This window comes from Bos taurus, chromosome 2, assembly GCF_002263795.3.
Source record: "Bos taurus isolate L1 Dominette 01449 registration number 42190680 breed Hereford chromosome 2, ARS-UCD2.0, whole genome shotgun sequence".
NCBI lineage: Eukaryota > Metazoa > Chordata > Mammalia > Artiodactyla > Bovidae > Bos > Bos taurus.
The window spans coordinates 96733737-96761141 of NC_037329.1; the positions used below are offsets into that span (position 1 = coordinate 96733737).

The following is a 27405-nucleotide window of genomic DNA, read 5'->3' on the forward strand; positions in this document are numbered from 1 at the left end:
AACTTCTGAATGCTGGCAGAGGACACCAGGCACCCAGAAATGCAGGCCGTTCTCTTCAAAAGGAGGTAGGACAAAATATAAAAGACAAAAAGAGAGACAAAAGAGTTAGGGATGGAGACCCATCCTGGGGAGGAAATCGTGAAGGAGAAGTTTCCAAACAGCAGGAAGCCTTCTCACAGGTGGGTCTGTGGGGAGTTTTGGAATCTCAGAGGGCAACAGAACCAGGAGGAAAAAACTCCACAGAATATGTGCCTAACCACGACTCCCAGCAGAGAAGTAGCCCAGATGTTCGTGTCCGGCACCAGCAAGTGGGGGCTGGATGGGGAGGCTCAGGCTGCATGCTTAGGGTAAGGACTTGGCCTGAGTTACCTGAGGACAATCTGAGGGAGCTAATGTGAGATAGCAACCCAAACTGTGGGATAACCAGAGAGAAAAAAAGAACTTTCCCATGAAAGGCTCTAACCTAACACATAGCCTGGCCTGTTCACAGAACAAAGGATTGAGAGAATACCAAAGGAGAGCTAGCTGGCTCTATGAAATTTGCTTTGAAAGTAGGGTCTTTTTTTTTTCAAGGTAATACTAGGTTATAAAAATGAAAATTAAGGGCGTAATAAAGAGCTTAAAGATAAAAAAAATTAAAAATAATAGTAGTAAAAATATATCTAGGAATTTCTCTGGAGCTGTTGTGGGCAGTGTGGAGTCAGTTCAGTTTCAGATAGTTCCTTGTTCCAGCTTGTACTTGTTCTCAAGGTCTGTAGGCCCCTTCCAATGCTTCAGTTCAGTTCAGTTCAGTTCAGTCACTCAGTCATGTTCGACTCTTTGTGACCCCATGGACTGCAGCATGCCAGGCCTCCCTGTCCATCAACAGCTCCTGGAGTTTACTCAACCTCATGTCCATCAAGTCGGTGATGCCATCCAACCATCTCATCCTCTGTCATCCCCTTCTCCTCCCGCCTTCAATCTTTCCCCGCACCAGGGTCTTTTCAAATGAGTCAGTTCTTCACATCAGGTGCTTAGTCAGTGTTAACTACAGGGTTTTAATCTATTGCACCTGTCACTTCCAGAGTGGTTCCCTCTTCTTTATTTTGGCTTCCTCTGTTTGCAAGTCTCTTTGGTGACTAATTTCTGCCCTGACACAAGGGGGTGAAGGTGGTCACTTATTTAGGTTCACTTGTTTGCTTGTGTTGTGGGGAGGGAGAAACACTACAAACAAATATTGTGGGTGTGTGTGGGAAGTGCTCACAGTGTATGGACCACACTGGGTTTGCCCCAGCTCATGGTGTGTGTGCTTTCCAGGTCTATGCTGCTCAGGCTCCAGGGTGCTCTGCAGGGGTACTGTCCAAAGTACCCCTGCATTTCATGCACTTTCGAGGTCTAAGCTGCTTAGGTTTAGGTTCTTGGGTACTCTGCAAGGGCACAGACTCGGTTGAGCATGCATTTTGTGCCCTTCCTAGGTTCGAGCAGCTCAGACGACCAGGTGCTTGGCGAGCATACTGTCCTAGGTGGGCTGTGTATCTTAATCACCTCCCCCATCCCTGCCACTCGGTTTCCCGGTGCACTGCAAGAGCACCATCTCAGGTGTGCTGTGTGAATCCTCTAGGGAGCTGATTTCAGGCTGCAATCCTCCTGGCAGGTGTCAACTATCCAGGATCCCAGGAAGATGGGGCTAGCAACTGGGAGCCTGCTCACAGTTTGGTGAAGGATGCTGGTCCCTAGGGCCAAGATTGGAGTAGCCCCTTGTTTTCCAGCTCTGGCTGTCGCATGCCTGCTTCTCTGCCTCCAGCAGTGGGGAGGGACCTGTACACAGCTGGCTAGCTCTCCTTTGGTATTTGTTCAATCCTTTGTTCTGTGAGCAGGCCAGGCTGCGTAGGTTAAAGCCTTTTGAGGGAAAATTCTCTTCTTTTTTCCCCTCTTTGGCAATCCCACAGTTTGGGTTGCTATCTCATGTTAGCTCCCTCAGATTGTCCTCAGGGCATTCAGGCCTGGTCCTTACCCTAAGGACTGATGATGAGCCCCCACCTCCCTGTCCAGCCTAGCGTCTGGGCTACTTCTCTGCTGGCAGTTGTGGTTAGGTGCCTATTCTGTGTTTTTTTTTTTTTTCTCCCAGTTATGTTGCCCTCTGAGACTCCAAAACTCCCCACAGACCCACCTGTGAGAGGGCTTCCTGCTGTTTGGAAACTTTTCTTTCATGACTCCCTCCCCAGGACAGGTCTCTGTCCCTAACTCTTTTGTCTCTCTTTTTGTCTTTTATATTTTGTCCTACCTACTTTCAAAAAGAACAGCCTGCGTTTCTAGGTGCCTGGTGTCCTCTGCCAGCATTCAGAAGTTTTGTGGAAGTTGCTCAGCATTCAAATGATCTTTTGATGAATTTGTGGGGGAGAAAATGGTCTCTCCATCCTATTCCTCCACCATCTTGGAACTGCCCCCAAGTTGGCTGCATTTACTTAGTATGGTCTACTAACTTGAGTACAGAGTCCCTGATCTTGGGCATCTTAATATAAATGGAGCTAAAGATTGGCTCATCTGTAGCCGTTTGTAATTATTTATTTTCTAGGAATAGGGAATGGCAAGTGACAGTACCCAGCTAGTACTGTTTCCGTGGCTCTGCCAGCTTCAGCTCCTAGCACTTGGACCTTCACACCTACACAGTATCTCTTCCACCTGCATTGTATTACCAGGGAGTATAGTCTTAGGGAAAGAGGAATTAATGAAGCATGAAGTAAGTTTAGCCATTCAGAAAGTAGCACGCATATGATACACATGCAGTACCTTCTTACCTTCTTATTGAAAACGTTTCTATAGATGTGAACCAAATATTGCAGTGGGAGAGGATAAATGAAAACCCTTAGCTCTCATGTTTTGGATCTTTTTATCCTCCTGAAAAGAAGGTATAAGATTGTGATTAAGCATGACATCAGCATCATTGTGGTGTGTGGCACTCTCTTTGCCTTTTCTCTTCAATCTACAACCACTAAAAACATCCATAGCTCAACAATGGTGCCTCTGCTCAACACAGCAGGACACCAGAGTTCCTAGGTGGCACTAGTGGTAAAAAGAACCCACCTGCCAGTGCAGGAGATATAAGAGACGTGGGTTTGATCACTGGGTCGGGAAGGTCCCCTGGAGGAGGGCATGGCAACCTACTCCAGGATTCTTCACTGGGATATCCCACGGACAGAGGAGCCTTGTGGGCTATAGTCCATGGGGTCACAAAGAGTTGGACATGGCTGAAGTGATTTAGCACCTTTGCAAAGGAAGGTGGACTGGAACACATGGGGGAGGCAGAACCAGAACAGCAGAAGTGGTGCCTGTGATCCTGGAACCCCAGCCATGGTAGCTGAGCCTGCAGCCCCAGAGAGCCTGGCAGCATCAGGGGAAGCAGAACATATGACTCCAGCCTCCCTGTCAAAGGGGTGCCCCTGGCCACAGGGATCCAGGCAGTAGTGGCTGTGGGCCTATGACCCTGTCCCTCCAGTTATGGACATACAGATTACTCTGGCTCCTCCATTTGCCCCTACCCACAGTGGTAGTGCCTGACAACCCTGGCCATGGCAAAGGGCCTGTGACCCTGGCTCCCTGTCACCCCTGTCCCCAGGGATAATAGAGACTGAGACCCTGGGCCTAGCAGAAGTGACCACCACCCTGATGTCCCAGGTAACAATGCCAGCAGCAGCAAGGCACTAATAACCCCAAAGGCACAAGCAGTGACATGCATGACACCTCTGACAGAGCTGATGGAAGGTGGAAAAGGCTGATTCTCAAATATAACCAGAAGCAGCTCAGGTAAGAGACCAGAAACTGGTGAGGCCTCTACTAATTACTAATCCATTGAATCCTCAGAATCAAGTTAAAAAAAAAAAAAAAAAAACCTTTACCTAAAGAAGAGTGTTCACTACTTCAAATGTGCTGTCAGAAGAACAACTCATCAAGAGCCATGAAAACCATGGTAACAATGTATCACAAAAAACAAATGACAGATCCCGCAAAACCAAACTTAAAGTCACAGAATATTGTGATTTTACTGATAGAGAATTCAAAATAGTTGTCATGAAGAAACTCAACAAGCTATAAGAAAATACAGAAAGACAGTTAAATAAACTCAGAAATAAAATTGATGAACAGACGGAATATTTTACCAAGGAGAATGGAACTCTAAAAAAGAACCAAAGTGAAATTCTGGACCTAAAGGACTCAATAAATAAGAGGAAGGAGGTATTGGAAATACAGCAGCCCATATGGAAGAGAGAACTAGTGAGTTTGAAAATAAAAATCTAGAAATAATAGAGACAGAAGGGAAAAGAGAATTAAGATCTTAAAAAAAGAAGACATTCTATAAGAACTGTTAGGAAAGAAAGAATTATATTACTGGTATCCCAGCAGGAGAAGAATGGAAGAAGGGAGAAGAAAGTTTATATTAAAAAAATAATAGCTGAGAATTTCCCAAATCTGAGGAAGGAATGGGATATATTAGTCAATGAAGCTAAGAGAACACTTATGGTGACCAGAAAACATAAATTTAGAGCACAGACATGAAACATAAACAGTTTATCAATCTCTTTGGCATGAAAAATGAAAGTGTTAGTTGCTCAGTTGTGCCAACTTTTTGTGACCCCATGGACTATAGCCAACCAGGTTCCTCTGCTCATGGGATCTTCCAAGCAAGAATAATGGAGTGGGTTGCCATTCTTTTCTCCAGGGGCTCTTCCCTATCCAGGGATTGAACCCAGGTCTTCTGCACTGCAGGCAGATTCTTTACCCTCTTGAGCCACAAGGGAAACTCCTTTGATATGAAACTAGAGATCAAATACAAGAAGAAAGCTGAAAAAAATAATAAACATTTTGAGACTAAAAAAACATGCTACTGAATAGCTTTTGGGTCAAAGAAGAAGATATTAAGAAGAGGTGGCAAGAATACAAAGAAGATCTCTACAAAAAAGATCTTAATGACGCAGATAACCACAATGGTGTGATCACTTATGTAGAGCCAGACATCATCGAGTGTGAAGTCAAGTAAGGCCTTAGGAAGCATATCTATGAACAAAACTAGTGGAAGTGATGGAATTCCAGCTGAGTGATTTCAAATCCTAAAAATGATGCTGTGCTGCACTCAATATGCCAACAAATTTGGAAAACTCAGCAGTGGCCACAGGACTGGAAAAGGTCAGTTTTCATTCCAATCCCAAAGAAAGGAAATGCCAAAGAATGTTCAAACTACTGCACAATTGCATTAATTTCCCATGCTAGCAAAATAACACTCAAAATTCACCAAGCTAAGCCTCAGTGGTATGTGTACTGAGAAATTCTAGATGTTCAAGCTGGATTTAGAAAAGGGAGAGAAACCAGAGATCAAATTGCCAACATCTGTTGGATCAGCAAAAAAGCAGGAGAATTCCAGAAAAACATCTACTTCTGCTTCATTGACTACGCTAAATCCTTTGACTGTGTGGATCACAAAAAACTGAGGAAAATTCTTCAAGAGATGAGAATACCAGACCACCTGACCTGCCTCCTGAGAAACCTGTATGCAGGTCAAGAAGCAACAGTTAGAACCAGACATGGAAAAACGGACTGATTCAAAATTGGGAAAGGAGTACATCAAGGCTGTATGTTGTCACTCTGCTTATTTAACTTCTATGCAGAGTACATCATGCAAAATGCCAGGTTGGATAAAGCACAAGCTGGAATCAAGACTGCTGGGAGAAATATCAATAACCTCAGATATGCAGATGACACCACCCTTAAGGCAGAAAGTGAAGAGGAACTAAAGAGCCTCTTGATGAAAGTGAAAGAGGAGAGTGAAAAGGCTGGCTTAAAACTCAACATTCAAAAAATGAAGATCATGGCATCTGGTCCCATTACTTCATGGCAAATAGTTAGGGAAACAATGGAAACAGTGACTTTATTTTCTTGGGCTCCAAAATTATTGCAGATGGTGACTGGAGCCATGAAATTAAAAGATGCTTGCTCCTTGGAAGAAAAACTATGACAAACTTAGACAGCATATTGAAAAGCAGACACACTACTTTGCTTACAAAGGTCCATATAGTCAAAGCTATGGTTTTTCCAGTAGTTGTGTATGGATGTGAGAGTTGGACTATAAGGAAGGCTGAGAGCCAAAGAATTTATGCTTTTGTACTACAGTGTTGGAGAAGACCCTTGAGAGTCCCTTGGACTCCACGGAGAACCAACCTATCAATCCTGCTGCTGCTACTGCTGCTGCTAAGTCGCTTCAGTCGTGTCTGACTCTGTGCGACCCCATAGACAGCAGCCCACCAGATTCAGCCGTCCCTGGGATTCTCCAGGCAAGAACACTGGAGTGGGTTGCCATTTCCTTCTCCAATGCATGAAAGTGAAAAGTGAAAAGTGAAAGTGAAGTCACTCAGTCGTGTCCGACTCTTAGCGACCCCATGGACTGCAGCCCACCAGGCTCCATGGGATTTTCCAGGCAAGAGTACTGGAGTGGGGTGCCATTGCCTTCTCCGCTATCAATCCTAAAGGAAATCAATCCTGAATATTCACTGGAAAGGCTGATGCTGAAGCTGAAGCTCCAGTACTTTGGCCACCTGATGCAAAGAGCTGACTCATTAGAAAAGACCCTGATGCTGGAGAACTTGAAGGCAGGATAAGAAGGGAATGACAGATGATGAGATGGTTGGATGGCATCACTGACTCAATGGACATGAGTTTGAGCAAGCTCCAGGGGTTGGTGATGGACAGGGAAGCCTGCTGTGCTGCTGTCCATGGGGTCGCAAAGAGTTGGACATGACCAGTCAACTGAACAACAACAACAAAGAATAAATCAAAGTAGAAATGAAAAAAAATTAAGATAAATGAAAATACAACATACCAAAATCCATATGATGTAGCAAAGGTAGTACTAAAGAGGGAAGTCTGTAGCAATACAGGCATATCTCAAACAAGAAAAATCTCAAATAACAGTCTAACAATCTAACTTTACACCTAAGTGAACTAGAAAAGAAGAACAAATGAAGCCCAATAAAATATTATAAAAACCCTCAACAAAATATTAGCAAACTTAATACAATAATATATTAAAAGGAGCATACATTATATAAAGTGATATTCATTCCAGGGATTCAAGGATGGTTCAATGACTGCAAATCTATCATGATATACCACATTAAAAAAATGAAAGATAAAAATCATATGATCATCTCAATTCAGTTCAGTTCAATTCAGTTGCTCAGTCGTGTCCAACTCTTTGTGACCTCATGGACTGCAGCATGCCAGGCCTCCCTGTCCATCTCAATAGATGTATAAAAAGTAATTGATAAGATTCAATGTCCACCGATGATTAAAAAACTCAATAAAATGGATATCAAAGGAATGTACTTCAACATAATAAAGACCATACATGATAATCACAGCTAACATCATACTTAACAATGAAAAACTGAAACCTATCCCTCTAAGATCAGGAGCAAGACAAGGTTGCCCACACTTACCACTGTTATTCAACATAGTATTGGAAGCCCTAGCTAGAGCAGTTAGGCCAGAAATGGAAATAAAAAGCATCCAAATTAAAAAGGAAAAAGTCAAACTAATGCTATTTGTGGATGACATGATTTTGTATGTAAAAACCCCTGATGACTCCATAAAAGAACTGTTAGAACTAGTAAGTTCATTACAGTTTCAGGGTGCAAAATCAATATACAAAATCATTGCGTTTCTATACACTAACAATGAACTAGTAAGAAGAAAAACTAAGAAAGCAATCCCATTTACAATTGTAGCAAAAAGAATAAAATACCTAGGAACAAATTTAACAAAGAGGTGAATAATATCTACACTGAAAACTATAAGACAGGGTGAAAGAAATTGAAGACTACACAAAGAAATGGGAAAACAGTCTGTGCTGATGGATTGGAAGAAATAATATTGTGAAAATGTCTACATTACCCAAAGAAATATACATATTCAATGCAATCCCCATCAAAATGCCAAGGACATTATACACAAAACTAGAACACGAAAATTAAAAAAAAAATTTATATACAGCCACAAAAGTTTCCTGAGTAGCCAAAGACACTCCTGAGAGAAAAGAACAAAGCTGGCAATATCACTCTCCCTGATTTCAAAATTATTACACGGCTATAGTAGTCAAAACAGAATAGTATTGGCTGAAAATCAGACACAGTGGAGTGGAACAGAATTGAGAGACCAGCAATAAACGTACGCATATATTGACAATCAGTTTACAACAAAGGAACAAAGAACATGCAATGGAGAAAGTATAGTCTTTTCAAAAACGGTGTTGAGAAAACTGGATTGCCATTTGCAAAAGAATGAAAATGGACCACTATCTCACACAATACCCAAAAATCAACTCAGAGTGGATTAGACTTGGATGTAAGACCTGAAACTGTAAACTCCTAGGAGTAAACATAAGCAGTATGCTCTTTGGCATGGATCTTAGCAATTTCTTTCTGGGTGTGTCTCCTCAGGCAAGGGAAACAAAAGCAAAAATAAACAAATGGGACTGTATCAAATTAGAAAGCCTCTGCATAGCAAAGAAAGCTATCAGCAGCAAAAAGGACAGCCTACCAAATGGGGGAAGTATTTACAAATCATATATCATTATTCTAATAATGGGACTAATACCCAACACATATAAAGAACTTACACAACTAAACAACAACAAAAAAACAAATGGGTAGAGGAGCTGAATAGATATACAGATGATCAACAAGCACCAAAAAGATGTTCAATATCACTAATTATTAGGGAAATGCAAATCAAAACCACAGTGAGGTATCATTCCATGTCCATTAGAATGGCTATTATCAAAAAATGAGAAATAAGAAATGTTGGAGAGAATGTGGAGAATGTGAATTGGTGTAGCTACTATGGAAACAGTATTGAGATTCCTTAGAAAATGAAGAATGACACTATCATATACAATCCAGTTTTTCCACCTCTGGCTATTTACTCAAAAAATGCAAAGACATTAATTCAAAAAGATATATGCACCGCTATAGTCCTAGCAGCATTTTCTTTTACAATAGTCAAGATATGGAAACAACCCAAGTGCCCATTGATAGACGAACAGACATAGAAGATGTGATACCTATATATCTATATTTATCTACACACACACTCAAGGACACAGTGGAATATGACTCAGCTATAAAAGGTGAAACCTTGCCATTTGTGTCACAGATGGACCTTGAGGATATTACACCAACTAAAATAAATCAAGACAGAGAAAGACAAATATTGTATGATTTCACTTATATGTGGGATATAGAAAAATTTAAAAAACCCCTCAAACAAAGTAAATGAGCAAACCAAACTAAATAAAAATAAATACTTAGATACAGAGTTTACCAGAGAGGAAGGGGGTGTGGTGGACGAAAGGGGTAAAGGCGAAGGATAGAAACTGACTTTTGGTGTTAAACATGCTGTAGTATATACTGAAACTGAAATATAACGTTGTATACATGAAACTTATGTATTGTTATAAACTAATGTTACCTCAATAAATTAAAAAATTCAATTTAATTAAAAAATAAAGATAATGGTTAAGAATTCCATAATACAGACTCATATAGACCTGGCTCAAATTCCAGCTGGTAGCTGGGTCTCTGCTAAGTCACTTCAGTTGTGTCCGACTCTGTGGGACCCCATAGACAGCAGCCCACCAGGCTCCCCCGTCCCTGGGATTCTCCAGGCAAGAACACTGGAGTGGGTTGCCATTTCTTTCTCCAATGCGTGAAAGTGAAAAGTGAAAGTGAGGCCGTTCAGTCGTGTCCGACTCTTAGTGACCCCGTGGACTGCAGCCTACCAGGCTCCTCCCATGGGATTTTCCAGGCAGGAGTACTGGAGTGGGTTGCCATTGCCTTCTCCAGGTAGCTGGGTAGTCTATGTTAAATCAGCTAACCTCCTTGAGCTAGAGTTTCTTTATACGTAATAAACATGCCTGTTTCATATTTATGTGACCATATTTATGTGAACTAGAGAGAGTGTTCAATACTCAGTAGCTCTTATTAACCTGAAGACATCCTTATTCCACAAGTTCACAGCACAGCTCTGTCCTTTCTCTAGGATATGGGGCTCAAGACCCCCAATTCTTGTGGGAAGCTGTGAAATTGGTGAGAGTTGCCTATGGAGTAGTCAGTGGTAGGATGGCAAAAATGGTAAGGGCTGATGCAGATGATAAACTCGATTGGGTAATGGGGCACATAAATCACCCAATAACCAAAATTCTCCAAATTCCAGAAAGGACTGAAGACTCTGCAGGATAAGTTAACCCAGGATGCAGAGTTGATAGGTCCTCCCTTTGAACTGTTACTCTGGCATTAACACTAACCCACTCTTGGTAATCCACATTTCCATTATTCCTAAGTACTGGCACTTCCTGGACTGTAGACATCTCCTTGAATGAAGGGACCCAGGGGGTTCGGGCTTCCACCTCTTTTATGAACCCTGACCTGGAGATCTTTTCTTCTTTTTCATTTTGGACCTCTTCACTAATCCTTGAGGCCCTTGGACATAAAATGTCCAATATCTTTTCCTCACTCTCTCCTTTTTAAAGCCAGAACTTGATTGTCTCTGGTGGTGCTCATATCTCAATTTAACTGCCAACACTGGGACCTTTTCTTATCTTATACAGCATCTTACCTGGCTTTTTTTTTCCCCCTTAACCTTACATATACTTCACCCAGTGCTTTTCATACATCGTAGAAGAGACAGCATCCCCAAAGCAACCCTATTATTCTCCCTAAAATAGATACTGCTGCTGCTAAGTCGATTCAGTCGTGTCCGACTCTGTGCGACCCCATGGACTGCAGCCTACCGGGGTTCTCCATCCGTGGGATTCTCCAGGCAAGAACACTGGAGTGGGTTGCCATTTCCTTCTCCAATGCATCAAAGTGGAAAGTGAAAGTGAAGTTGCTCAGTCATGTTTGACTCTTAGCGACCCCGTGGACTGCAGCCTACTAGGATCCTCCATCCATGGGATTTTCTGGGCAACAGTACTGGAGTGGGGTGCCATTGCCTTCTCCCAAATAGATACAGAGATGGGTAATTCATTTTGAAAAGGCAGTCAGTTACATTTATATAGTAACTATTATCCTTTAACCAGTCTGCCACAGAACTTCATCTGAACTTTGGCCTGGAAATCCCCCATGGACTCTGGCAGATTATCCTCTGGTATTTCTGATTTCTAGTGTTGTTGAAATTTTCTCTGTGTTATCATAAGGGTACATCAAGAATCACTGTCTTTCTAATATCTTATCTGAGGTTTCCTCATTCACATTTACAGAATCAGTAATTTTCAGTCTTTGAATACAAAGAAGTTCAATTTATGTAAATTTTTGCAAACAACTTGAAGACTAAGTTATAATTCTTTGTAATATTATCTTTTTCAGCTGAATTTTATCCTGTTTCTGAATACTGTTAGAGTTCTGGCTACTAAAATCTGGGAGACCAATGTGGTTGGGCATGACACCAGAAAACAATACAGGTAATTCCAGGACAGACATCCATAAAAGAAAATATTTTGGTTACTATTTAGACTAAAGGACAGATATCAATTGATCTGAAATGTCTCTAAGAGACTAAATTGTGAACATGTATTTTTGTTTGGTTTAATTGTGCTATTTGTCAGAAAACTATATATATTTTAGGAAAATATAAATAACAACAAACCTTACCATATGCTTAAATTCTAAGTATGTTTTTAAAAATATGTTCTTAGCAACTGGGATTTTATAATAAACTTTGTAACCAGGGCTCACCTGGTGGTTCAGTGGTAAAGAATCCACCTGCCAAGCAGGAGATGCAGGTGCTATCCTTGGTTCAAGAAGATCGCCTGAAGGAGGAAATGGCAACCCACTCCAGTATTCTTGCCTGGGAAATCCCATGGACAGAGGAGCCTGGTAGGCTACAGTCTAGGATGTCACAAAAAGTCAGACAGGGCTTAGCGACTGAGCACACACACACAACAAAAATCAAGAAAATGTATTTGTTATATCGTTCCAGCCTGCCCATCAGATTGGGTGTGTTGTGTGCTCAGTCATGTCTGCTTCTGTGACCCCATGGCCTGTAGCCCATCATGCTCCTCTGTCCATGGGATTTTCCCAGGCAAGAATACTGGAGTGGGTTGTCGTATCCTTCTCTAAGGGATCTTCCTGACCCAGGGATTGAACTTGCGTTTCCTGCCTCTCCTGCACTGCGAGGCAGATTCTTTACCACTGTGCCACCTGAGAAGCCTTGCTATCAAATTGGCACCTCCCAAATAATTGATTTTTAAGAACTTTCAAAAGTACTGATTGAAGGAGGTCTATTATTCAGTCTTTGTTCAAAAAAAGGACAAATTAAGTATTTATGAATATGAAAGTGTTAGTCACTCAGTTGTGTCCGACTCTTTGTGACCCTTTGGACTGTAGCCCACCAGGCTACTCTGTCCATGGGATTCTTCAGGAAAGAGTACTGGAGAGGGTTGCCATTGCCTTCTCCAGGAGTTCTTCCTGACCCGGGGATCAAACTTGGGTTTCCCGCATTGCAGGCAGATTTTTTACTGTCTGAGCTACCAGGAATATCCTAAGTATTTATAATCACTATCAAACTATTTTAAGACTATGTCTGTTTTTTCCAATTATCATTTCAGAGGTTCTAAGTCATTTTGGAAGTGGCTTTTAGGCAACTGAACATATACACCCAATAGTCAGGAGCATGTGGATTAGTTTTTGCAATCCCCAAACAAGAATCTATTTCTTTCTGCCTCACGTTGTCATGAAATGCTATCTCAGACACAGAAAGGAAGAAATCATAACCAGCATTTCCATCTTCTCTCACAAACATTCCTCTATACCATGTAGGAAGCATTTACTGTCAGGCAGAAAAGACTACAGGTACAGATGGACCGAGGTCTAGACTGGGATGCACAGTATGAACGAGTGCTCAGCTGCTAGCTCCAGTTATTTGCAGTATGGTGGAAGTGGTAGTACCATAAATTGTGCCTAAGCATTTACAGTAAAGGGTCCATGCTATACTAGGATAGCTTGTCTCATGTCACATCCCATTGGTGAAGACAAAGGTCAAAGGATGATAGAAATGGAAAAATGTAAGTAGCCTTTCAATCTTCATAAAATGAAAAAGTGCACTTGTGTTTGAAAGATGCTTATTTCTCTAGTTCTGAATAAAAGCTACTATTTCCTTTATTTCTGAACGATGTGAAATTATACTTTCAGTAGAAAGTTGCCCAAGAGACTTGAAAAACTCTGGTGAGAACAAAGAGTGGATTATCTCTGAAACTAGATAGTCAGCCTACTTCCAAAAAGAAAAAAAATAAGTAAGTAGGGAAAGAAAGAAAGGAAAGAAGGAAGGAAGGACAAAAGAAAGGAAGGAAGAACACTGAAGGAAAGACTAGATAGGGAAGGAAGAAGGTTACAATCCTTTGAGATTTTTTTAGTTAGTTCAGTCACTCAGTTGTGTCCAACTCTTTGTGACCACATAGACTGCAGCATGCCAGGCTTCCCTGTCCATCTCTAACTTCCCGGAGCTTACTCAAACTTATGTCCGTTGAGTCGGTGATGCCATCCAATCATCTCATCCTCTGTCGTCCCCTTCCCCTCCTGCCTTCAATCTTTCCGAGCATCAGGGTTTTTTCTAGTGAGTCAGTTCTTCCCATCAGGTGGCCAAAGTATTGGAGCTTCAGCTTCAGCATCAGTCCTTCCAATGAATATTCAGGACTGATTTCCTTTAGGATTGACTTTACTTTGAGATTATTGGGGTATTAAATGATTCTTAGAGAAAGAGACACTTCTTACATCTCAAACGTTGAAGCTGAAGATTTAGGACAGAAAAAAAAAGGCATTTTACAATTTTATGAAAATAGTATCCTTTAAGCAAAAAGAGTAGAAATGAGATTAGAAAGACTTAGGGGATAATTGTGGTTTTTCCTGGTGGCTCAGATAGTAAAGAAATCTGCCTACAAAGCAACAGAACCAGCTTCGGTTCCTGGGTCAGGAGGACCCTCTGAAGAAGGAAACGGCAACCCACTCCAGTATTCTGGCCTGGAGAATTCCATGGACAGAGGAACCTGGCAGACTACAGTCCACGGGGTTGCAAAGAGTCAGACATGGCTGATCAACTTTCACTTCTTTTCAGGGGATAGTAATCACCGGAAATGAGAATAAACTGCCGATTTAGAATAGAAGTGACAGGAAGAAGAGGGAGGCAGGGAAAAATTAGCAGAAGTAGTGGGTCAGAGATGGGGAAATCAGTCCCTGTTAGTTCTGCTAAGCTTTATTTTTTCCAGAAAGTTATGTGTACAGGGGGCTTCCCCAGTGCTCAGTGGTAAAGAATCCTCCCACAATGCAGGAAATGTGGGTTCGATCCCTGGGTCAGGAATATCCCCTGGAGGAGGAAATGGCAACCCACTTCAGTACTCTTTCCTGGAGAATCCCATGGACAGAGGAGCCTGGCTGGCTACAGCCCATAGAGTCTCAAAGAGTTGGACATGACTGAAGCAACTTTGCATGCACATGTCTACAGAAAAGTGAAGTGAAGTTGCTCAGTCGTGTCCAACTCTTTGCCCAACTCTTTGGAATAGTCCAATTCCATGGACTATCCAGCCCATAGAATTCTCCAGGCCAGAATACTGGAGTGCGTTGCCATTTCCTTCTCCAATGTCTACAGAAGGGCACTCTATATTGACTAATTAAAAGACTTGCTGTTCTCTTCCAGGAAACTCGCCAAATCCACACTGGTGCTGGTCCTGGTCTTTGGTGTGCATTACATCGTGTTCGTGTGTCTGCCCCATTCCTTTGCGGGGCTGGGGTGGGAGATTCGGATGCACTGTGAGCTCTTTTTCAACTCCTTTCAGGTAGAGAGTGCCATCTAGTAATGTGATTTCTATATTTTGCTCTCCTCTCCACCCCCGCTCCTCTAACCCCCTCTGGTGCTGCCAAATTGCAAGGTCATGTCTCTGCCTCTTCTCTGACTTTCATGCACCACCCACCCGTCTCCCAAGGGCCAGGAAAGGGACTGTTTTCTGGCACCTGTGCTTTTCTATCCTGAGGAGGTCAGGTTAACCTCTTACCACAGCAGGAGCCTGGGCTGTGAGACAAGAAAGCATATTGCTGTAACATATGTGACACCTTTGGAGCAGGAATCTGTGTGTGTATATGGAAGGTCAGTGAAAACAAAAGACAGGATAGGCAGGTGAGAGGAAAAAAGGGAAGGGGAGACAAGAAAGAGGAAGAGGTTGCTTCCATACATTTGATCTCAGTACAAAACACGATACCATCATCCCTCACATGGATGGCTAAACACACCTCCTAACTCTTCTTCCTGCTGCTCATTTGCTGCCACCTCCTGGCCTTCAACCTAGTCTTCATAGAATAGTCTGAAGACTCTTAAAGATAAATCTGACCACGTCACTTATCAGCTGAACACATCCAGAGGCTTCTCATTGCAGTCAGAATGAAATCCAAACACTGTTTGCTTGTGTGCACAGCCCTACGTTGCAGGGATCCTGCCCAGCTGTGACCTCATCTCCCTAAGGTCCATGCTGCCCACTAAGTCTGAGCCACACTAGCTCATCCACAGTTTCTGTTCCTCAGGTTCACTTCTGCCTCAGGGGCAGTACTTGCTGTTTTCTCTGCCTGGAATGCTCTTCCCTCTAATATTCATATGGCCTGGCTTCTTCTCATTCAAATCAGCTTAAATGTCACCCTCTCAGAGAGGTCTTCATCAAGTTCCCCCTCTGATAGATCTTCTCCACTCTTCTCTTCCACCACCACTTGTTTTGCCTGAATAGTCTTTATCTCATCATTTTACAATTTTCTCCTGTGGCTATTTGTTTATATTTTATTCATCTGTATTCTCTTCCAGAATATAAGCTGCAAGAGAACAGGGACCTTATCTGTGTTGATTAAATTGTTTATCTCTGTAACACTGAGCATTTCACAGTGTATAAAGTCAACAAATATTTTTGAATGAGTGGGGAAAAAAAAGTTTGTGTTTTCACTATAATATACCCTACGCCTATAGTTGCCAACATTCACAGTGTATAAATTTCACTTACCAGCTAGGGGATGTTCTGTGATTCTGAGTGGCAAACATGAAATTAACATGATAAAAATCAGTTATTCATGTGTCCTGGAGTATTTTATTTATTTATTTGGTTAATTTGACACCAAGGAAAGATCTCAGACAACTTTCATGTATATTTAAGGATTTGGAAATATTAGGAGTGAATAACTTGTATAATTTTCTGGAGGAATCATTTTAAAAAACCCTGTTTTTCAAAATATGCATTTTGACACAAGATGCTTTAGTGCTCTGATCTTCATAATTAAAATTAATTAATTAAAACATTCTATTTTCTCCTCCAGGGTTTCTTTGTGTCTATCATCTACTGCTATTGCAATGGAGAGGTAAGTCTGAAGGACTCCAGACCTCCTGTAGGTTTAACTCTGAGTATAAATGGCTATCACAATATGACCTGAATCTCTTTAGAATCCCCAGGGGTTACAGGAAAGAATGGGCAGGGAGAAAGGAGATATACATTGTTTTGAGAAAGCAAGAATTGATGTAAATAAGCCAAGGTCTTCCTCTTCCAGCACTTTTCAATGTCAATTCAGTTGCAGACCTTGATGTCAGAAACCCAATTTGTTGGAATGCAAATTGATACTTGGAAGGACAGTGAACATCATATTCCAGTCAGTGCTTCAACTTACATTTAATTTCAAGTTCTATAAAAAAATCAAATATAACTCTCTGGGAATAACCCATTAGAACATTGTGACATTTTTTAAACTACCAGATGGTGATGGGACAATTTCAGTTCATTTAGGAGAGAAAGAATGGTACCAATCTTCTGGGTGACATCAGCTTATCAGGTGTCTACTGCTTCCCATGGAACTTTCAAAAAGCTCCCTTCTGGAAAGTTGCAGTAGCAGAACTGAATCTTCAGCAGCAAGAAAGGAAACGAGAGCCCTACCCTGCTAAGAATGCCCTTGCAGTGCCCACTTTTCATAGTCCAGTCCTCCTCCCGGTTTCTCTCCTTCATTATGCTTGTGCAGAGTGATAGGTTTACAGTTCCATTTACAGATAAGCAGCTTCCTTGCCCTTCCACAGCCTCAGCTGGCACTATGTATCCATATTGTTCCTCCAACGCAGACCCCTCTTTTTCCTCTCCCATGAGTCACACATTTATACTGGCTGCATGTCAACTTCTATTAAAGCACTAACCTTGGACAAATCTTTTTGCCTCTCTGTAAGCCTGTTTGCTCATCTCCAGTAATAACACCTCTCAGGAAGAGACTGAGAGAGAATACACAGTTGACCCTTGAACAACACAGGTTTGAACTGTGTTGTTACTTATACATTTTCACTATATATGCACTACAGTACCGCACCATCTGGGGTTGGTTGAGTCCACCCGTGTGAAACTCCAGATACAGGCTAACTGAGAATTCATAGGGAATTTTTCAGCTGCAGGTGTTGGGGACCCCTAATCCCTGCATTATTGAAGTGTCAACTGTATGTATAAAGTCCCTGGTACACAGTGGAAATTTAGTGATTATTACTATCAATGAAGTCAGGGCACACATCCATCCAGTAAGGTTGCAGGGCCTCTGAAGGTTTTTGATGCGTGAAATGGTCCTTGTGGTGTTTAGGTTCAGTCTGAGGTGAAGAAGTTGTGGAGTCGGTGGAATCTCTCCGTGGACTGGAAAAGGACGCCCCCGTGCGGCGGCCACAGATACGGCTCCGTGCTCACCACGTTGACGCACAGCACCAGCAGTCAGTCGCAGATGGCGGCCAGCACGCGCATGGGGCTCATCTCAGGCAAAGCACCCAGGAAGGCCAGCCGACAGCCCGACAACCACATGACTTTACCTGGCTACGTCTGGAGTAACTCAGAGCAGGACTGCCTACCACAATTGATCCATGAAGAGACCAAGGAAAGTGGCGGGAGGCAGGGAGATGAGATTATAATGGAGGAGTCTTCCAGGCCATTAGAATTTAGCACAGGCCTGGAAGGAAGCAAAGGAGAAACCGAGGATGCTCTGTGAATCCATATCGGTGTCTTTAAAGAGCAGGTTCATCTCGTTGTGTTAGAGGAGCTTGTATCCCGCTGCTTAGCCCCAGAGCTGAGCAGTCAGGACTCCAGTGTTAACAGCCCATTTTCAGGAGCCATGAATTGGCTCCTGTAAATACTAAAGCCACAAAACGAGAAAGTCAGTGGAGCAGTTTATTACCATATTTTGGCATCAAATTCTTTTCTGAGTTAATGTACAGTACTTGCTCTGTGATGTTCATTCTTCTGCTTCTTTTGGGTAGAGAAACATTTCAGTTGCTTGGTTCTAGTTTTTTCTTGTAAATATCACTCTAAATATGATAGAGATCATTTGGTATGTGACATTTGCCTTTAAACAAATCAGTGTTCTCTTTTCCACTTTAAGGGACTTCTATCATTCCATTCATTTTGTCAGTGCATAGGAACAATTAGGGTCTAAAAATGTACATTGAAAGATTAAAGATTGCAGAACAAGTACACACTGGAAGATACATTGTCTGGATTTTGTTAAAATAATAAATGTGTGAGAAACTTGTTTCATTCTAGGAAAAAGGGAAATTATTCAAAAAAGAATATTGCACATATTCCTTCTTTTGAATGTCCCCTCTGTGACCAGCCAAATCTCAAGTCTTCACTCTCTTGTAAACCTTAACACAAGGTTTTCTTGGTCAGTGAGCTTATATCTGCAAACAGATTTTTTTTGTAATCATTTATAGTGATGGTCACACTGAATTTATTATTTTTTCTTTGTTCTATTACTGTATTCTAAATGGCATGTGGGATAAATTAAAGTTTGTTTTAAAAATACATTTTGAGTCACTTTTTAAAATGTTCTCTTAGCATCTAACTTTGTTTATAGGAACCAAATGTCCCTTCTTCAAATCTACAGAGATCAGCATGTAGCCCCAGAACTTCACTGAGCTTGACAAGTCAGTATATTGTGGCAGTGAAATATTTATTGTGTGCATGTTGGGTACACATATCCTGCTAGGTTTTTACACACACTGACTTATTTAATCCTCACCACAAAGTTTATGGAGTAAGTCTTATCGCTGTCCCCCTTTTTACAAATGACTGTGACTCATGGAGGTAGATTGACTTGCCCAAAGTCACACAACAAGTGATTGAGAGAACACGGTTTCAGATCCAGATCTACTGACTTTAAGCATCTTTTTCTGTCCCTGTTGACCATCTGCATATCTTCTTTGTAGAAATGTCTGTTTAGGTCCTCTGCCCATTTTTTTTTTTTTTTTTGATTGTTTATTTTCTGATACTGAGCTGTCTGAGCTGTTTGCATATTTTAGAAATTAATCCCTTGTCGGTCAAATCCTTCACAAATATTTTTCCTCATTCTGTAGGTTGTCTTTTTGCTATGGTTGTCTGTGCTGTGCAAAAGCTTTTATGTTTGATTAGGTCCTATTTGTTTATTTTTGTTTTTGTTTCTATTGCTCTAGGAGAAAGATCAAAAGAAAAAAAAAATTGCTGTGATTTTTGTCAAAGAGTGTCCTGCCTATGCCTTCCTCTAGGAATTTAATATCTGGTTTCACATTTAAGTCTTTAATCCATTTTGAGTTTATTTTTCATAATAGTGTTCGAGAATGTTCTAATTTCATTCTTTTATGTGTAGCTGTCCAGTCTTCCCAGCACCACTTATTAAAGAGACTCTCTTTTCTCTATTGTACATTCTTGTCTTGTCATGGATTAATTAACCATAAGTATGTGGGTTTATTTCTTGGATTACTATCATATTCCATTGATCTGTGTGTCTGTTTTTGTATCAGTTCTATACTGTTTTGATTATTGTAGCTTTATAGTATAGTCTGAAGTCAGGGATTATGATTCCTCCAGTTCTATTCTTTCTCAAGATTGTTTTGTCTATTTGGGGTCTTTTGTGTCTCTAAACAAATTTAAAGTTTTTTTTGTTTTGGTTCTGTAAAAAATACCATTGGTAATTTGATAGGGATTGCATTGAATCTGTAGGTTTTCTTGGGTCATATAGTCATTAGAACTTACTTGCTTACCAGCAGTTATTTTTATAAATATAAATATTTATATGGTTGAGTTTATTAAAAGACATTCTTATCTTTTCTAGTTATTAAGTATTTTGGCCCATGAGTTGGATTTCAGTCTTTTTCTTTCTTTAGGCCTGCTCTGTCTGTGTCCTTCACTCTTGAACACTCTCCCTGAGACAAACAGAGAAGCAATTTCTCCCAGGAAGTTCAATTCTGAATGGATGGACAGTTTAGAAATAACATATACAAAGAATTATATATATATACACTGGCTTTGTTTTAGGTACTAAGCTCAGTATTTTCAGTATATTTTATCATATAGTTTTCATTATACACTGTGATGCAGTTATCACCATCTCAAAAATGTCATGATAATCAGAAGTAAAACAATTTGCTCAAAATCACAGTGGCTGAGCCAAGATTTGAACCCAGTTCACTTTAAAATTCTTGATTGTTCTCTCACCCATGTGACCCTTTAAAATTTTATTTATCAAGAGCCTAGTGGTATGCCAAGTCAATGAGGAAATAAAAAATAATTATTAATAATTCCAACTATTTTGATGGTAGAATTACCAATAATCAAGGACATGTAAAAAAGAAATAATAACATGACAATAGTTTTTGATAAAAGCATTAAAAAAGTTATTTATTTGCTTATTTAATTTTATTTTTGGCTGTGCTGGGTCTTCATTGCCGCATGGGCGTTTCTCTAGTTTGAAGAGCAGGGGCTACTCTCTAGTTGCGGTACCTGGGCTTCTCACTGTGGGGGCTTCTCTTGTTGCAGAGCACGGGCTCCAGGGTGCTTGGGCTTCAGTAATTGCAGCACATGGGCTCAGGAGTTGCAGCTCTCTAGAGCACAGGCTCAATAGTTGTGGCGCACGGGCTTAGTTGCTCCAAGGCATGTGGGATATTCTTGGACCAGGGATCAAACCAATGTCTTCTGCATTGGCAGGTGGATTCTCTACTACTGAGCCACCAGGGAAGCCCAAAACATTTTTATTAACCAATATATCATGACCATCAAAATGAAAAATAGCTTTTTAGTTTATGCTCTTTTAAAAATTTCACCCAAAATATCTAACTCAAGTTTATAAAGATCTAAATCCCATTCATTTTTTTTAAGAATGTACACATACTTTACTGACAGTTGGTATGTAAAGGAGTATTTTGTTAACATTTTTATTTGATGTATAGTAAATGTGGTCATGTTTTCATTATGAATAGTAAGGGGGGATAAAAAAAGAAAAGATCATATAATTAAAGGCACAAATGTGGATGAGTTTCTTTGAAAGCACCGACTCCTAAGGAATCTGGTCATTCTTTACCAGTTAACATGCAGTGCACCAATCTTTTCATACGATCTGGTTCTTAGTGACTTATTTTACAAATGAAATCAGTTTTCTAACAGAGGAAGTCTGCAAATCGTGTTTTATTTCGAATTCTTCAATCCTGGAGAAACAATAGGTGCTCTTATTATAAAGTATTAAGTGCAACATCAAAGACTTACATCTATTACAGGTAACGTAGTTTCAGTAAATATGTAGAGGAGAATTGGCATCCCATGATGTATTACATTTCTGAACAAAGTATTTTTAAACATAGGGAACATTACTTTTCTATTTGATGCATAGATTTCCAAGCCATTATGTAAGTGTTGTTATTCTGTGTATACAGGTACCATGTCTTGATAACCTCTAAATCCTGTTCTTAGGCTGCCTTAGGAGACTGTGGAAATTTTGCCTATCTCTTGTTGCAGAAATGGCTTTGAACAACCTTGCCTTTAGATTACTCATCTTTATGGCACTTAAAGACAACCTTTATGTGGGGTTTCCATTTTTTCACTGATAAAATGGTTGTCAGAGGAGGCCTTAGAATAGCTGAGAAAAGAAAAGACATGAAAGGCAAAGGAGAAAAGGAAAGATATATCCATTTGAATTCAGAGTTCCAAAGAATACCAAGGAAAGATAAGAAAGCCTTCCTCAGTGAAGTGCAAAGAAATAGAGGAAAACAATAGAATGGGAAAGAGTGGAGATATCTTCAAGAAAATCAGATATACCAAGGGAATATTTCATGCAAAGATGAGCTCAATAAAAGACAGACATGGTATGGACCTAACAGAAGCAGAAGATATTAAGAAGAGGAGGCAACAATACACAGAAGAACTGTACAAAAAAGATCTTCACAACTCAGATAATCACTATGGTGTGATCACTCACCTAGAGCCAGACATCCTGGAATGTGAAGTCAAATGGGCCTTAGGAAGCATCACTATGAACAAAGCTAGTGGAGGTGATGGAATTGCAGTTGAGCTATTTCAAATCCTGAAATATGATGCTGTGAAAGTCCTGCACTCAATATGCCAGGAAATTTGGAAAACTCAGCAGTGGCCACAGGACTGGAAAAGGTCAGTTTTCATTCCCATCACAAAGAAAGGCAATGCCAAAGAATGTTCAAACTACCACACAATTGTACTCATCTCACATGCTAGCAAAGTAATGCTCAGAATTTTCCAGCTAGGCTTCAACAGGACATGAACCATGAATTTCCAGATTTTCAAGCTAGATTTAGAAAAAGCAGAGGAACCAGAGATCAAATTGCCAACATCCACTGGGTCATCGAAAAAGCAAGAGAGTTCCAGAAAAACGTCTACTTCTGCTTTATTGACTACTCCAAAGCCTCTGAGGATCACAATAAACTGTGGAAAATTCTTAAAGAGATGGGTATACCAGATCACCTTACCTGCTTCCTGAGAAATCTGTATGCAGGTCAAGAAGCAACAGTTAGAACTGGACATGGAACAATAGACTGGTTCCAAAATGGGAAAGGAGTACGTCAAGGCTGTATATTGTCACTCTGCTTATTTAACTTTTATGAAGAGTACATCATGAGAAACACTGGGCTGGCTGAAGCACAAGCTGGAATCAAGATTGCTGGGAGAAATATCAATAACCTCAGATATGCCACCTCAGATGACCATCAATAACCATCAGATGACACCACCCTTATGGCAGAAAGCAAAGAAACATTGAAGAGCCTCTTGATGAAAGTGAAAGAGAAGAGTGAAAAAGCTGGCTTAAAACTTAACATTAATGGCATCTGGTCCCATCACTTCAGGGCAAATAGATGGGGAAACAATGGAAACAGTGAGAGACTTTATTTTTTGGGCTCCAAAATCACTGAAGATGATGACTGCAGCCATGAAATTAAAAGACGCTTGTTCCTTGAAAGAAAAGTTATGACCAACCTAGACAGCATATTAAAAAATAGAGACATTACTTTGCCAAAAAAGGTCCGTTTAGTCAAAGCCATGGTTTTTCCAGTAGTCATGTATGGATGTGAGAGTTGGACTATAAAGAAAGTTGAACACTGAAGAACTAAGGTCCATTTAGTCAAAGCCATGGTTTTTCCAGCAGTCATTTATGGATGTGAGAGTTGGACTATAAAGAAAGCTGAGCACTGAAGAACTGATGCTTTTGAACTGCAATGTTGGAGAAGACTCTTCAGAGTCCCTTGGACTGCAAGGAGATCCAACCAGTCCATTCTAAAGCTACCAACAGTATTCTTCACGGAGCTAGAACAAATAATTTCACAATTTGTATGGAAATACAAAAAACCTCGAATAGCCAAAGCTATCTTGAGAAAGAAGAATGGAACTGGAGGAATCAACCTACCTGACTTCGGGCTCTACTACAAAGCCACAGTCATCAAGACAGTATGGTACTGGCACAAAGACAGAAATATAGATCAATGGAACAAAATAAAAAGCCCAGAGATAAATCCACGCACATATGGACACCTTATCTTTGACAAAGGAGGCAAGAATATACAATGGATTAAAGACAATCTCTTTAAAAAGTGGTGCTGGGAAAACTGGTCAACCACTTGTAAAAGAATGAAATTAGAACACTTTCTAACACCATACACAAAAATAAACTCAAAATGGATTAAAGATCTCAATGTAAGACCAGAAACTATAAAACTCCTAGAGGAGAACATAGGCAAAACACTCTCTGACATACATCACAGCAGGATCCTCTATGACCCATTCAATGCGTGAGACAGGGCACTCAGGGCCAGTGCACTGGGATGACCCTGAGGGATAGGACGGGGAGGGAGGTGGAATGGAGGTTCAGGTTGGGGAACACGTACACCCATGGCTGATTCATGTCAATGTATGGCAAAAACCACTACAATATTGTAAAGTAATTAGCCTTCAATTAAAATAAATTAATTTTAAAAAAGAAAAAAAAATAAAAGCAAAAATAAACAAATGGGACCTAACTAAACTTAAAAGCTTCTGCACAACAAAGGAAACTATTAGCAAGGTGAAAAGGCAGCCTTCAGAATGGGAGAAAATAATAGCAAATGAAGCAACTGACAAACAACTAATCTCAAAAATATACAAGCAACTCCTACAGCTCAACTCCAGAAAAATAAATGACCCAATCAAAAAATGGGCCAAAGAACTAAATAGACATTTCTCCAAAGAAGACATACAGATGGCTAACAAACACATGAAAAGATGCTCAACATCACTCATTATCAGAGAAATGCAAATCAAAACCACTATGAGGTACCATTTCACGCCAGTCAGAATGGCTGCGATCCAAAAGTCTACAAGCAATAAATGCTGGAGAGGGTGTGGAGAAAAGGGAACCCTCTTACACTGTTGGTGGGAATGCAAACTAGTACAGCCACTATGGAGAACAGTGTGGAGATTCCTTAAGAAACTGGAACTAGAACTGCCTTATGATCCAGCAATCGCACTGCTGGGCATACACACTGAGGAAACCAGAAGGGAAAGAGACACGTGTACCCCAATGTTCATCGCAGCACTGTTTATAATAGCCAGGACATGGAAGCAACCTAGATGTCCATCAGCAGATGAATGGATAAGAAAGCAGTGGTACATATACACAATGGAGTGTTACTCAGCCATTAAAAAGAATACATTTGAATCAGTTCTAATGAGGTGGATGAAACTGGAGCCTATTATACAGAGTGAAGTAAGCCAGAAAGAAAAACACCAATACAGTATACTAACACATATATATGGAATTTACAAAGATGATAACAATAACCCTTTGTACGAGACAGCAAAAGAGACACTGATGTATAGAACAGTCTTATGGACTCTGTGGGAGAGGGAGAGGGTGGGAAGATTTGGGAGAATGGCATTGAAACATGTATAATATCATGTATGAAATGAGTCCCCAGTCCAGGTTCGATGCACGATACTGGATGCTTGGGGCTGGTGCACTGGGACAACCCAGAGGGATGGTATGGGGAGGGAGGAGGGAGAAGGGTTCAGGATGGGGAACACACGTATACCTGTGGCGGATTCATTTCAATATTTGGCAAAACTAATACAATACTGTAAAGTTTAAAAATAAAATAAAATTAAAAAAATAAAAAACAACAAAAAAAGGAAATCAGTCCTGAATATTCATTGGAAAGACTGATACTGAAGGTGAAACTTCAATACTTTGGCCACCTGCTGTGAAGAACTGATTCATTTAAAAAGACCCTGATGCTGGGCAAGATTAAAGGCAGGAGGAGGAGGGGACGACAGAGAATGAGACAGTTGGATGGCATCACCAACTCGATGGACATGAGTTTGAGTAAGCTGCGGGAGTTGGTAATGGACAGGGAATCCTGGCGTACTGCAGTCCGTGGGGTCGCAGAGAGTCGGATGAGACTGTTCGGCTGAACTGACCTGAACTGAAAAGTCATTTATAATTGGTGCAGAGACAAGCAAAATGGTAAATGTCCTTCTCTCTCACTGATTCTTAATTTAATGATATTCGTATTTAAATTCAACCCCAACTTAGACCCTTAATCTCTTCTTAAACCACATTTCATTTGGAGAGCTTATGTGGCTCATTTGGTTAATGATTAAAATGGCTAAATAGGAAAACATTTAGTAAATGAAGCTCTGAGTTTGTGTAACATTTTCTTTTCACCATTTTAGCACATACAGCAGATTCCTAATGACCAAAGGCTTTTCCAAAGTCTGATTTTGACCTCCTCAGAGCCTGGCAACAGAGATCAGTGCCTCAGAAAAATGCCAACCCGAGCAGGCAAGAGTCAGGCACCCCCAATTCAGCTTAATTGAGGGGCAGTGGAGGCACTCCCAATTCCATCCCAACTGGCAACCAGAACATCTAACATTTTCAAAACCACTGTAATGTGAAAAGAATGCTTCAACAATTCTTTAAAATAAAAATGGCAACATATTATTTAATCTTGCTGGATCTTGTTCTGGGGTCTGACTATGGGCAGAATAAACCAAGAAAATTTTCAAAGGCTATTTTCACACACTAAGAAAAGGACTTCTTAGAATAGGACTCCTTAAGCAAGTGCTATTTCCCTGGAAAATTTCATTTTGCCTCAATTTAGTCATGAGAAAACAGATAAACCTTGGTTGGGGATATTTTACAGCATATTTGGCTAGTACTTCTCAAGACTGTCAAGGTCAGGAAAAGAGAACAGACCAAGGAAACTGTCACGATCAGATGGTGCAGAGAGACAGGACAACTAAATGCAAGGTGTCAACCCTGAATGGGATCATGGAACAGAAAGAAGAGATTAATGTCAAAACTGGTAAAATCCAGACAAAGTTTGGAGTTTTGTTAATAGTAAATGTGCCAGTGTTAGTGCCTGAGGTTTGACAAGTGTACAATGGTAATATAAAGTGTTAACAAAGAGGGAAACCCAATGTGAGGTGAGGGGTGTACTGGAATTCTGTGTACTTATTTTTGCAACGTTTCTATAAATACAAAACCATTTGAAAAGAAAAGTCTTTAAAAAAATCTCATTTTAGCAAGTTAGGAATAAATGTAAGAAATCAGTATAAACACCATAGTCTAATTTCCATTAAATTTTTAAAGACAAGTTGACATATAACAAAAATCACACACCAGGATCCTTTGGCTCATTTATATATATATCTGTGTTGTGCTGTGTGCTGTGCTTAGTCACTCCGTCCTGTCTGACTCTTTCTGTCAGGCTCCTCTGTTTATGGGGATTTTCCAGGCAAGAATAATGGAGTGGGTAGCTGTTCCCTTCTCCAGGGGATCTTCCCAACCCAGGGATCAAACCCAGGTCTCCTGGATTGCAGGCAGATTCTTTACCATCTGAACCACCAGGGAAGCCCAAGAATACCAAAATGGGTAGCCTATCCCTTCTCTAGGGGATCTTCCCGACCCAGGAATTGAACCAGGTTCTCCCGCATCACAGGTAGATTCTTTACCAGCTGAGCCACCCAGGAAGCCCATAAATATATCTAGTTTTAATTAAAGAAATTTGAGGAGAATTTTCACTTTTATGAAAAAAGGCAAA

At 40.6% G+C, this 27405-nt stretch overlaps 1 protein-coding gene across 1 annotated transcript in view; it reads left to right on the forward strand.

The window, feature by feature from the left end:
• The window catches only part of PTH2R (parathyroid hormone 2 receptor), an 84034-nt gene extending 65987 nt beyond the window's left edge, over window positions 1–18047 (forward strand). Inside the window, exons 10-13 of the mRNA NM_001192589.1 lie at window positions 11391–11485; window positions 14713–14851; window positions 16365–16406; window positions 17652–18047. Coding sequence (NP_001179518.1) covers window positions 11391–11485; window positions 14713–14851; window positions 16365–16406; window positions 17652–18047 — 672 coding nt within the window. The remainder of the gene's footprint in view (window positions 1–11390; window positions 11486–14712; window positions 14852–16364; window positions 16407–17651) is intronic.
• The last annotated feature ends 9358 nt before the right edge of the window (window positions 18048–27405 follow it).